This window comes from Saccoglossus kowalevskii, chromosome 16, assembly GCF_978046115.1.
Source record: "Saccoglossus kowalevskii chromosome 16, keSacKowa6.1, whole genome shotgun sequence".
In the NCBI taxonomy this organism is placed as follows: Eukaryota; Metazoa; Hemichordata; class Enteropneusta; family Harrimaniidae; genus Saccoglossus; species Saccoglossus kowalevskii.
The window spans coordinates 8,514,709-8,529,047 of record NC_140656.1 but is presented as its reverse complement, the minus strand read 5'-3'; the positions used below and the strand labels follow the sequence as shown (position 1 = coordinate 8,529,047).

General features: G+C 35.4%; 2 protein-coding genes across 2 annotated transcripts; both read right to left on the bottom strand.

Annotated features, from left to right (window-relative positions):
- Positions 1 to 1,543: 1,543 nt before the first annotated feature.
- Positions 1,544 to 3,851, bottom strand: LOC144345913 (uncharacterized). Its single transcript, XM_085491500.1, has 4 exons — positions 3,563 to 3,851; positions 3,034 to 3,099; positions 2,603 to 2,734; positions 1,544 to 2,571 (listed from the first exon to the last, which is right to left on the bottom strand). The coding sequence occupies exons 1-4, from the start codon at positions 3,849 to 3,851 to the stop codon at positions 1,544 to 1,546; spliced, it is 1,515 nt and encodes a 504-aa protein (XP_085347626.1).
- Positions 3,852 to 6,836: 2,985 nt separating this feature from the next.
- On the bottom strand, positions 6,837 to 13,227 carry LOC146733635 (uncharacterized). The gene is made up of 4 exons (XM_085491499.1): positions 13,162 to 13,227; positions 12,366 to 12,474; positions 9,393 to 11,234; positions 6,837 to 6,994 (listed from the first exon to the last, which is right to left on the bottom strand). The coding sequence occupies exons 1-4, from the start codon at positions 13,225 to 13,227 to the stop codon at positions 6,837 to 6,839; spliced, it is 2,175 nt and encodes a 724-aa protein (XP_085347625.1).
- Positions 13,228 to 14,339: the final 1,112 nt, after the last annotated feature.

Below are 14,339 nucleotides of genomic sequence, written 5' to 3'. Positions count from 1 at the left end.
AACCTTGCAGCTCAGGTATGTTTTTTAAAGACACTTTTCCTATTTTTGCACAAAATCAAAAAGTCAACAACATTGAATAAAAGTTGACAGTTATGTAATATATGCTAAACTTGTTAAACTTTGTTGCCTTTTGTATGCATCTCGCAGGTTCTAAGTGAAACAGTGTCCCATGCTATTCAAAGATTTGGTCCACCAGAAGCAGGGGAAACTGCTAAGTTTGTAATGTATATGGACAACTTTTTTGACTGCTTAAATGTGCGATGCAAGGAGGAACATCTAAGGAAACGTATACCTAACCTGGCACCCTATACAAATCCGGATGATCCAAGATTATCAGTAAGTTATTGAATAATTGTGAAGACATCATACTTTTAACCTTTTTCTGTACCAAATTTTTTTCGCTAAAATTCTTGTGCCACATTTGTTCAATAATTACTTGTTTATTTTTTATCAAATGGGTCAAAATTGAGGGGGGGGGGGGGTTGTAGATGGTGGCTATAGTTCCTAGTAATGCATGTTGATTTATTATTACAAACTAATTTCCTGTATTCAATATTTTTTTTAGTGGCTTGAACTTGATTTTCTAAATTATTTCACTGAGTGGCAAGATAGAGTTGCAAGAAGGCCAGGACAGTTCACAGCATCACAACGAGCTGCTATGCTTCTCAGTCGACAAACGCTAGAGGGGTTGCAGATGTCAGGTAAGTTTGCACTACTAAACTACAAAGGTGGTTATACTATTGATAGAATGGTGTTATAGTAATCTATATAGAGATGCAATTTTTCAACTAATTTGTGGGTAGGTTGGGTTATGGCAAAACAATTTAGTTTCTGCTTAATCCCAAATCAGAATTAAATTAAAATACACTGATCATGAATGTTGTTGATACTCAAGGAACTAAATTACTGTCTACAAACAATGCCATTTTCACCTTTGTCTTTCGCAGTTAAATCTTTCGTTGAGGTTACGAAATATCTTTTGAACCATGGTGTAGAGTATGTCCTGAGTGAGAAACTGTGCCAGGATCCATTAGAGGCCCACTTCAGCAAGCATAGACATCGTGGAGGGGCAAATAATGACCCCACAGTACAAGCCTTTGGATACCAAGAGAATGCCATAAGGTTACAGAAATCTCATCATCTCCAGTGTATCACCGGCATTACTGGTCAGTGTAAGCGTGCAGTGGAAGAAGTAATTGACACTACACCCCTGCAAAAAAGATGTCGAACTGGCGTGTAGCTTATTCCTCCCACTTTATTTAGCATAGCTCAGCGTTGACTACTATTCAAATGTGGAGAAAATGTGTTAGAGCAATGACTGTGTACTCAATAGGAACCCATCATGATTTTACAATTTGTTTCCTCTAATTAGGGAATAAATAACATACAAACACACATTAAATGATGTTAGTGTTTTTTAATAACTTGTATGTACATGGAAATATAAAGAGGCAATGTAAATTTTTAAAGTAAGTGTTATTGTTAATAAAGTTTTAAAGCTTTAAAAAAATGTTATGCATTGTATGTCTATTTTAAATAATGTTCATTTCAAAGACTTTCTGAGTCCCTTGGATCCTTTGACATGTTGGTTGTGTGATGTCTTGAAAAGTTCAACTACACTCTTACTAAATGAAAAGCATCTGACCTGGATGTACAGTTTTACAAGCATCATAGCTAGGGATGATGATACATCATCATCATCTCCGTTTTTGGTCACACATGACCATAAAACCTGTACTCGTCTACACGATTTGACCTCTTTTAAAATTGGGTCATGAATATTTCTCCCATTACTATCAGTAACCTTGGCAACACTGAGATGCCGCTTACACACAGATTCCACCTCTTCGAAAAAAAGAAATGTGGAGTCTGTCAGATGAAAGAGCCCACCCCTGTCTTTTTTATGGAGCCATCCCTTTGTCTGCGACATGCATCCACCTTTCTGATGCTCCTTTTCTTCTTTCATGGCATCCAATAAATTTAACAGTTCATGGTTTTTTGCTTCATTTCGCTGCAGTTTTCTCTTGAGCTTGTGAGGGATATAGCCTGCAAAATATCTCAGGGCTTCTTTCTCCTTGTCACTTAATGTGAACTCTGTGCTTGCAGTGGCTTCGCCCTCAATCATGGCACACTCAATTCTTACCATTTTTATCAGTCTGAAAAGTACCATTTTTGTGAGCAAAAAAATGGTTCGCTTGTCAGTGTTAGAACTGAGGATTCTGTCAAGGTTGACAGACATTGCCTTAGTGAGCCGGTCATCTATCCACATGTTGTGAAAAGAATGCCATACCTCTTCATTATGGGATGAATACGTTTTCATTGTGTCACCTGATGTCAGTACATTCCATATTTCTTTGGATAGTGTTGTGACAAAATCCATATCCAGTGTCTCCCCTTTCCCCATTTCTTTGGCAATCATACCAGCAGCTGTTGAAACTTTTTTTCCCTGGATACTGGCTTCAAAATTTAAATTTTCGTCACACGCTACACACTCTAACACCTTCAGGACATAGTGTTGCATATTTTCACGTACATCATTGAACGTCTGCTTCCTTTTAGCCTCATAAAACCCTAAAAAATAAAACATTTTTTGTTACGACCTATTGTTGACATTTGTAAGAAAACCACAAACATTTATGTTTTTCATCCAAATCAATTGATGATTTTCTTTTATAGTGTCCAATTGAATCTTGTCTCTGACTTGATGTAGCTTTGTCTGTAGACTGTGGCTTGTCTGAGTGAAAAGACAAAGTAAATAAACAACTTTCATAAGGCAGCGTTATCAAATTCTATTTTGCTGTGTATGATTTCAATCACATAATTAGCAAATTAATTTTCATGTCTATGACTGATCCACACTAGTTCTAATTTGCACAACTTGAATAGAATCATAAATTGCAAACATTTCTTGTTCTGGTTAACAAAGCAATAAAATTAAATTAAAATATGGGTGAATGTGAACACAGTCCCTCAACTGTGATGGGACTGTGATGTGAACTATAAACTTGGGAGATAATAAATCAACAAACTTACCAGAATTTTGTTGTGGTGTTATATCAGTTTTGTGTAATTTTCCAACTTGGCACTTGTATTTAGAAGCTGCAATAAAAAGACACACTATATTTAATAATCAATTCATCATTCACCAATAATACATGAAATAATTAAGACAATATTAACTCACAAACCCTCCCTGAGAAAGGAAATGCCTCAGACTCAGGTAATTAACACTAGACCACAGTCCCTCAAGTTGAGGGACTGTGACTAGACTGAACCACAGACAACTGCTCTTATGGGCATTGTCTGTCATTCACACCAATTTTGAACACAATGAAGTGAGAGTCTCTGAACTAAAAAGTTAACACTGTCGTCTGAACCTGTGACACTACTTTGGAGATTACGATTCCAAAATAAAACAACAAGCAAAACCAGGAACATGAATGCCGATTTCTGTACATCTTTGATTCCGGCAGTATGAAAAATAACACACCCCCCTCACAATTATACAGAGACGTAATCGTAAAAGTAAGACAGTGTTTTAGACATGAATGATGGTACATACCTTTTAGGTCTTGATTGTGGATGGTCTTCACATGCCCTCGAAAACCACTCGCACTTTTATATTGCTTAGTGCATGTGGGACATTCATAAACTATATTAGAAAGATTTTTAGCGGCCCTGACAGAAGTCATTGCGATCGTCGTGGATGGCTGCGAGTGCGACGATGCCTCCGACTCAGATTTGTCAACGTCTCCTTTCATGTACTCGGCAGCAACATAATCTGGTTCTTCTTCCAATATATCATTCCAATCGATGTCACTGTCGTCTAAATTTACAAAATCCTCCCACATCTCGTTAAAATAACTATCGTCTCTCACGTTGAAATCAAAATCAAAACAAAGTGCATACGCATGCGTAGCAGTGAATCAAAAAGGCTTCTGGGTAAAAATGATGTCATACCCTATGCTAATTTTATGTTAATAGCTAAGTAGGCTCGCGCTCACACTCGGTCGTCGGATTAACGAATAAACAATTTCGCGAAGGCGAAACACGCATTGAGACAAAAGAAGTATTAACGTTTCCCAACCGGGTGTTGAGGGACTGTGCCAAGGCATACGCTCGTTCTCCAGGTTCAGATCAGACGATCTCAGTTCCTGGATGATGGAGAGTGGGAACTTCGGTACCTGTCGGGATCTTTCGGCGATACGTCAATCACATCGGCCATTTATACTACACTTGTTATAGCTTTGATGTCAGTTTGATACGTTTTGCTGAACTTGGGTTTGGTTGTAAATTCGCATTTAGTAAAGATTCTCAGGTTGTACCTGTTGTCAGCATATTGTTTCAATTGCTGTCCGGTATCTGTTTCATTTCACTACTGCAGTCCATCAAGGCATTATAGAACACCAAAACCACGAACAGCCCGCCCCCCCGAGGAGGAAACTTGTATACTTGCATCATACATTGCATCCCCGATATTAGAAAATGATTTTTTTTTATCCCTTGTACATTATTTAACACAAAATTACACACAACGATAATACACATACAGCTTTTTGCTCTACATACTCATTGTCGATACTCAGCATTGCCTCCGAGTGTGATGTTCGAATGTATTGCATTGGCAGTTGCTTCTTTGTATACAGTATTAGTATACATTGATACGACATCCATGGTTACGAGCACAGGGAGCCCAGGAACTATGATCAGCTGTAGTTTTGTCTTTGTCAATCCGTCCGGAGTGATTACTCAGAGATGGCTGGACCGATTTTTTTTTGAAACTTGGTACAAAGACACAGTGGTCAACCATACATGTGCACATCAATTATTTTCCCATTCGTTGAAATATGGCCGACTGGCGGCCATTTTTAATGCCAAAATTCAGTTCTTGTATGTCCATCGTCATTTCTCGGAGATGGCTTGACCGATTTTGTTGAGACTTGTTACAAAGGGACCACGTTTTTTTTTTTTGTTTTTTGAAATGATCAAATGTGGCCGGCTGGCAGCCATTTTGATTGTTAATCATGGCTTTTGTCTGTCCATTGATATTTCTGCCTTGAGATGCCTTGATTGATTTCAATGATACTAGATACAAAGACACATATTCACATGAATTTATTTCCTGATTTGATCAAATATGGCTCTCTGGTGGCCATTTTAAATGGTAAAATCCAGTTTTTTGGGCGTGTTCCTTCCTCGGAAATGCCTGGACCGATTTTGCTGATACTTGGTACACAGACAGAGTAAATCAAGAAATCAATTAATGAGCTCATTTGCATATTTAATAATTAATTTGAATTATTTTTAATATCTTGTGAACTTTGTTCAAATGAAACCAAAGTTGGTATAGACTTACTTTTTTCTATCAATATAAGATTTGTGCTATGCAATATTGATTTTCAATTTAATAATGGGCTCATTTGAATATTTAAATAATTTTTGTTAACATCTTGCGAGTTATTAGTCAAAATAAAACAATACTTGGTATAGACTTACTTGATATGTCGATATAGGGTATGTGCAGATACTTGTATAAGCTACACTTACGTGAGTTTGATCGGTTCAATGTTGATTTCATTTTGAAAGGTTTTTGTTGAGATTGTTTATTTCGGATTTAATATTGGATACGCATTTTCCTCTGAGCAAAGTGTGGTTGGTTAGCTTTGTAATAATTTGAGTCATTTGCCAAGGGCAATGACCTCTATTGGGGTTAAAATTTTATTCGAAAAATTCTGAATAAAATCAGAAATCAACTGAGCTTGATCGACCAAACGTATACTTCTAGCTACTTTTCCATTGCATTTCTTTATTCGTTTGCATCTTGATATGGGAGAAGTGTCTATTGTATTTTGTTTTAATGGGTGTATGGACAGAATCAATAGTAATAATGGTAGTTCGCTTTTGAGAGAATGTGATGGCCTTGAAAAAAGCTGTTTTGTTTGTGTGCTGAAGCAAGGCTTTTATATTTATATCGTTGTTTGTTTGAGGAATTGCTTTAATATGTTGACTGCCAGAGCCTGATGTTCTTCTCTGACCAAACCGTTTGATATCAGCAAATGCTTCTTTCTCCTCCTTTACCAGAAATGATCTGGACATTTTAAAGGCGAGATGGTAAATTGATGTCGAGCAATTTCTTGTATTGTTCATAGGCATGGTTTGAAATAAACTCCCACTTTTGTAAAAATGCCATAGGCTGCTTCAAACCAGGAATAACAGTTGTTTTTTTTGAACAACTAAACTTGTTTCTGATGAAGACAATTTATGAATAGATTTAATCCGATTGGGAATATACAATTCAGTACGGTAAAGTTTAGATAAAGATGGTCTTGTATATAGGATGGATGAATATTGCTACAAAAATATAGCTTACCTTGTAAGTCGAATGATCAATAACACTCATATCTTGGGTGTTAAAAAGCCCATCTGATGAGGCCGTATATACTAAATGTGGACAACTTAGATTTACCATGTCAACTGCACGACTCGCTGGGCTGAAAGAACGAAATGTGGCACTACATAATCACATGCCAATCTAAATGATGATTGGCTATTGTTGCACACGTACCTTGCATGTAAAAAGAAGAATTCACTGGGCATTCTCGGCCCGAGTTAACTACAAACAAATGTATATAGTTACATAAACTGTTTAGTGCCTCAGGCCCATACTTGTCACTTCTATAATCAATCCCGTTTTTGTACACACTCTTGTCTTTCCTACAATTATTCAGCATAAGTTCCAAACGAGTGCCAATAAAAGCAACTAAAACAATTCAGTCATTTTGATTTCAGCATATCTGATGATTTTATTATTTGAACAGTCTTATCATTTGTGAATATTACACACACGAACACAGTACTTGCACATAAAAACCATGATACATACGAGATGGTATACAGAAACCGTCCTTTGATGGCTTCCTCTTCAGTAATAAACCTTCCCAATATTGGCAATTTTTCATTTTGACATCACTTGAATGTACGTTTGTCAGCAACTCTATAATCACAAATTATCAAATCATTGTTGTTATTAACCAAGTACATATATTATGAAACGAGTCATCCCGAAATCTTCTAGTAAGTAATTTAACACTACACGTCTTAAGTCCGCCATAAACTGCTTGAACAAATCCGTCAGCTTCTAATGCAGACAGGGTCATGAGAACGAACAATGCATTGATTAAAACAATCATGTACTTCGTGGTAAATTTTGTAACCGATTTTCTAAAATATGTTCATAAACACAGTTTCAGATATGAAAACATTCCAATTCATTAATTTGAAACGTGACCACCAACTGATGAACATACATACTGACTTTTTTTATCAATCCAACAAACAACGTAACCAGATATGTTGACTGCGTCGTCCACAGTAAGCACGGTCTGATATGCTTCTGGTGTTATTTTGAATCATCTCAATTTTAAATCGTGAAATGTAATCCAGTCTTGATAGAATTAAAGTAAGCTCTATAGTCACACGGCATAAAAAATGTAACCTTTCAAAAAACATATTTTGTTAATACATACAAGATCTTGTGAAAAATATGGATATGGAAATATTACTTCGTTAGTTTTAACACCTGATTAAATGTTTTATTTATTTACTTATTGACTCTTACACAATCCCCGGAGGGAAAGAAAATGGTCACAAAGTACAAGGAGAAATATATATATATAAAAAACAAAACAAAAACACAATATACTAAAAAACAAATAACAAATACAATCACTAAATTACTAAATAAAACAAAATCTCTAAAATACAATCTAATATAAAATTACAAAATTGACAGCAGGCATTAAGATGTCAAGTAAGACCCTGCTTCCTGACTTCAAAGCTTTTACTTATGAACTGTGCTACTGGTATAATAATGTTTTCATTCTGTAACAATTCCATGAATTTTTTCTCTGCAGGTTTATTTTCAAATGCTAGGATCATATCCTTAGCTTTATTGAACAGTTTGGCACGCAACTCATTATATTTGTTGCATTCCAGCAGAAAATGCATTTCATCCTCAATTAGACCTTTGTTACACATGTCACAAACCCTGTTGTTTAGTGGGATTTTTTTATGACGACCCATTTCAATTTTGAGACTATGGTCACTAAGACGGAATTTGGTAAGCACACTACGCAGTTCAAAGTTTTTTAGCTTGACTAAATATGGCTCAAGTTTTAAATCTGATTTGATTAGCCGATATGTTCTTAGTTTGTTTTTCTCATTTGCTTTGGTGCGGTTATCATTATAGACCTCACCTTTCCATCTTGTTAGAAATAAATCCTTGATGCCTAAATCAATTTGTTTCATTTGTGCCGAGGTTAGTTTATCACCGTTGTTAACTGAATGATATAGTTGGATATTGTTTAATAATGATGTCACTTCTAGATACCATTTACTTTTAATGCTTTGGTTAACCACAAAAGCTTCCTTGAGTAACGCATTATTAGAATTCATGGCCCGACTGTAATATTTAATTATTTGTTTTTTTATAAATACGTCTAGGGGGTATCTGCCTAACTCGCTATACATGGCCATAATTGGTGTGTGTTGTGACACCCCCAGTAGATACCGACAATAACTTAATTGAACGTCTTCAATAGGTGATTTAGTGGAGAACTCATCACCCCAAACATCACAACCATAAATGAGGATAGGTCTGATGAGTTTGTCAAAAAGGGAAATTGAAACTTTTATACTTATGTTTTGTATTGAGCCAAGCTTTGCTTTCATTGAAAACAGAGCTTTTTGAGCCTTACGTTTAAGGTTTTTTAGGCCATCCTTAAATTTACCATTGGCACTAATGACTAGTCCCAGATAGTTATAAGATTTAACTGTATCAAGTTCGATACCTCCAAGAAAAAATGTATCATTATTCAAACGTCTGTTTGATTTATTGAAAATTAAAATTTTGGTTTTGTCAGTGTTGACAGAGAGCTTCCACGTTTTAGCATACAATGCCAAACTATCAAGACATGTCTGTAATCCCTGTTTAGTTTTAGAAAGTATCACAATATCATCGGCATAGAGTAGACAGCTGACATGCGAGTTTTCTAAATAAGGAGGATCACAGGTATTAGGATTGAAAATAGTGGGCAGGTCATTTAAAAAAAGATTGAAGAGAGTTGGACTAAGATTACATCCCTGTTTAACACCAATATTGGACTGAAATTGTTTTGTTAAGCCTTCTTTACATTCTTTATATTTTACTTTACTGTACATGTTTTTGATAGTTTTATACATTTTTCCAGTTATACCATATTTGATTAATTTTTTGAATAGACCATCATGCCAGACACTGTCAAAGGCCTTTCTAAGGTCAATAAAGCAGGCATATAATTTTTTTGATTTTTTAATATTTGTGTTATTTTGTTTATTGGCGCACTCTGACTTACCACTGTAGAGATATTTATTTACCAGGGTTTTTAGTATGAAAAGATTGTCTGTAGTTCGACAATCATGCCTGAATCCGAACTGTCGACTGGAAAGAATGTTATTAGAGTCTAAAAATGATGTCAGCCTAATATTTAGAATACTATTGAATAACTTGCCAAGACAGCTAGAGATGGCAATTCCCCTGTAGTTGGCCGGGTTATTTTTCGACCCAGATTTGTGGATTGGTACCAACAGGCCAGTGCTCCAAGAATGTGGATAGTTATTTGAACTATAAACAATATTAAAGAGTTTATGTATTGCATCTAATAAGTGATGTTCACCGTATTTTAACAATTCATTGCAAATTCTATCTTCTGCCGAAGCCTTGTTACTTTTAAGAAGTCTAATGGCTTTAGTTATTTCATTTTTTAAGATTGGTCTGTCTAAATAGGGGTTGCTACTTGCACTCTTTTCACTATTCTCCAGTTCATTCGCAATCTCAGAGTTTGATGTACTGCTATCAGTATTAAGTAGGGTCTTAAAGTAAACCAACCAATCACCAGGTTGAACATTCCCGTTATTATTACTGGGGTTCTCGCCATTCATTTCACGAAGAATCTTCCAAAATTTAGATGTGTCTGATTTAGAATTTTCCAATTCTTTGAGTTGTGCAATCATTTTCTGATTACTTTTATGTTTGATTAATTTTTTATACTGTTTACGGGTTTGAAAGAATTTCCCTCGGATATATGGATCTTGAGGATACTTTTGTAATAAACGTGATAGGCTCCTTAACTCCTTACGAAGGGACCAACAATCCTGGTCAAACCAGTTTTTTTGTTTACTTTTGCGTTTATTTTTTTTAAGTTTAGGAGTAATTTTCTTTAGACATTTGTCTGCAATATTTGTAATTAAATTTTCAAAATCTGTGACTGCAGTTTCTGACTCATAAATGCTATAAGGTTTGCTCATAAAATTCTTAATTTCATTATTATTTAACTTTTCAAGGTTTGTTTGATAATTGTCCTTAGCCTGGTCATTCCACATATATTTTGATGGTAAAGGATCTAATTTATCATTGCTTTTATTATTTTCATTTAGACACATGTTAACATTAAACTTCATAGATAAAGTTAAAGCACAGTGGTCTGATAAATGAGACAAATCGACTACTTTAAAATATTGTAATGAGTCACATAAGTTCTTTGAAGTTATCCCGTAATCGATTGTACTGCTACCCCGGGGAGTGTGACATGTGTATTTTCCTGCAGAGTCACCAATAGTTCTACCATTCAGAATGATGAGGTTGCAATCAATACACAACTGAATTAATTTTTTACCAAATTTGTTAATACAGCATGATGAATTAACATCCATAGTATTTCTGTTGCCAAAATTGTCATTAATATAGTAGGATGGTAAGGGTAGATGCAAATTTCTGCTATCATCAATTCTATCATCAAGGCTACCAATTCTAGCATTGAAATCCCCTACGAGAAGAACATCACCTTTGGATGAAAATTGTAAAATATCTTTTTCCAGATAACTAAACAGATCAACATTCTTGTTCTTATAAAGGAATGAGTTCTCAGGTGGGATGTAAATACAACCAATGTATAAATCATTATTAGTAGCACAGATTGTTTTGTCAATCTTACACCAAATAAAATGTGCTGTATTGCCAGAAATATGAGTAATGTACTGTTTGTATTTACTTTTAAATAGAACAGCGACACCCCCTCTTTGTTTTTTTGAGCGACCAAGATTTCTGTCTTGACGTATCACCTCATATGAATCTAGGCTGTTTTCTAATCTAACACTACTGTTACTGCTAAGCCACGTTTCTTGGAAACAAACCAAGTCTAGGGAAGAGGTGTAATTAATAAAATCAGCATTTGACAGCTTACTGCTATTCAACCCATTGATATTCCAACTACCTATTTTGAAGTTGGACATTTTCCAGCAAGCGAAAAAATACAATAATAAAAATATATATATATATATATAAAAAAAAAAAAAAAAAAAAAAGAACTACACAAAAATACTACACACTTAGTATACTGAAGGAAATAAAAGTTAGCAAGGGGGTAACAGGGCTGGAAAATATAATGTACTAGTAAAACAGTTAATTAAATTTGAAACAATAAGTATTCGTTTGGTTAAAAATAATCAGATTAGAGAAATAAAATCAACGAAACAAGTTTGTTTGGCACCTCCAAGTAAAGGAGAGGGAGAAAAAACAACAACAATCAAATTTAAAACAATTGGTATTTGTTTGGTATTAAACTTGGGAGAAGAGAGCAAAGCAACAACAACAAAAAAGAAAATACCTAATTTATCCAAAAGAATGTACGTCCATCGTACTTCTGCCCCAGCCATGGGCTCCATGATAACAGTTATTTAAAATGAGTTCATAAGGTTTATGAATTTCATGAATTTGGAAAACATAGCGTTCTCATCGTTATGCGATTTCTCGGCGTTCAAAGTAAGCGTCTTCCTGAGCTGCTGAGGGCACTCTGTTTGGTAGACAGTTTTGGACGAATATCCTCCTGTTCGACGATGATTATTTTGGTTCACACTGCGGCCGTTTCTGTACTGCTCTCTGAACTGATACTTGCCTGCACTTCTGTTTTCATTTGGTATCAATCTTTGTCTGATTTTATTTTTGATGTCATAGACCAGCTGAGCGGTGCCTCTGATGTTTAAGTGTGTACCATCATCATCAAACAATTCGGAATTTGCCGACAATTCATTATGTTTTACGATTGTAGTCACCAGCTGGTCAACATAAATACTGACTCTCTTTCTATCACTAGAAACTCTATGCCACCATTTGTCATATGAACAAATAATACATTGATTCAAAAACAAAAATCTACTTTATGATAAATTACCTATCTGCCTTCAAAGACAAAAAGTAACACAGCTTCAGATATATAAACATTTCAATTCGTTGGCATGCACCGTGACCACCAGCTGATGAACATACATACCGGTACTGACTCTTTCCATCAATCCAACAAACACCATGAACCAAATTTGTTGACTGCATCGTCCACAGTAAGCACGATCTACTCCTGCTCCTGGTATTAATTTGGGACTCTACAAATCATTTCAATTTTCAATACATAAACGGCATGAAGAATGTAACCTTTACAAACGTATATTGTAAGATCGTTTTTCTCTTTTTTCATTTATATGCCATCTTGTACGTATACGTATCCAGCTGATGAACATAAATACTGACTCTTTTACTATCAATTCAGCAAGCACTAACAATATTTACCAGGTGATTTGGCTGCTCTGTCTAATATGCTTCTTGGAACGAATCGATTCAATTTGTAATTGTTACATGTAATCCAACATCTGCATGAACAGATAAATACAGACATGAACAACATTTCAGTAAAATAAAATAGTTAATTTGTAACTGTCTGGCCAAAATCTTGGATCGGTGGGGACAATTTAGTCACCTATATCCGGGGATGAAGAATTTGCAGTTTGGTATTCCATAGTATCTATATCGGTATAGGGTGGGCAAAATATAATCATCCACAGTTCGTAAGTGTCTTCAAAAAAACTTTCAAGTAATTTTGATGAGAGAAATAATGGTAGTACTATTTTGGGAGGATGTGGTTGCCCTGAAAAATGCTGTTTTGTTTGTGTGCTGCAGCACTGATTTTATATTTGGCTAGTAGCGCGTTTTCAGCCCCTTCGTAGATTCTGCGCTCTCTTCTTTGCTTGTTTAAGGAATTGCCTTAATTTGCCGACTGTCAGAGCCTGATGTACCTGTCTGGCCAAACGTTTGATATCGGCAAATCCTTCTTTTTCCTCCTTTACCAGAATAGTCTGCATTTTTTAGATAAGTTCAAAGTCTGGTTTAAAATAAGCTCCCACGGCCTCAAACCCAAGAATAAAAGTTACACCTAAACTTTTTCCTGAAAATTTATGAATAGGTTTAATCTGATTGAAAATAGACCATTCAGTACGGTAAAGTTTAGATAAAGAAGTTGTCTTACCCTTAATTGCGGAGATAAGAGCGTCTGGTAAACGTCTCTGAGCTGGATCGTCAGGAGGTGGCTGGCTGTCAGTCATCAGATAAAAAAATTGAGTATCAAACGCTATGTAAAACTATCGATAGCGCTGATATCCTCGGTAGTATACATGTCAGGATCCTATTGGTCAATAAATGAACATCATTATTTCATATTTATAATAATAATGGCTCGGACTGTGCTCGTTCGTGTAAGTTTGTATTGGAACACAATTAGGAAAAAGAAGTGCATAAATCATGCAATAATGTTTCCCTTGTTTACTTCTGTCGGGATCATGCCTGAAACATTTCAACAATGAATAATACATCTGTTGCGTTAGACTGGCAAAGTCAGGACTTCTTTTCTGTTTTACAAAAAAAAAAATGTCAATTTAGCACTTTTAACGTAATCGCGAAAACTAGCAGCGTGACTGTGAAAAAAAATCTCGACTGGACGCATCTGCCGGCGAACCCCTACACACACAACAACAACAAAATAGTTTACCTTGTGAGTCGAATGATCAATAGCACTCGTATCTTGGGTGTTCAAATGCCTATCTGATGAGGCCGTATATACTAAATGTGGGCAACTTGCATTTACCATGTCAATACACACGAAATGCGGAGAGCTCGGATTTACCAGTCAACTGCAAGACTCGCTGAACGAAAAGTGGCACTACATAAATCACGTGCCAATCTAAACGATGATTAGGTATTTGTTGCACTGTTTTGTACACACTCTTGTCTTTCCTACAATTATTCAGCATTAGTTCCAACACGAGTGCCAACTAAAACAATTCAGCGTAGATGATTCTTTCTGTAACTTTACTAATATATTAAACTTTAACTGGTCATTAAATAATTTATTTACGTCTGGTACATGAACACGTATCTGTGTGGAGAAGATATGTAATTATGCCTGCACAGTAATACA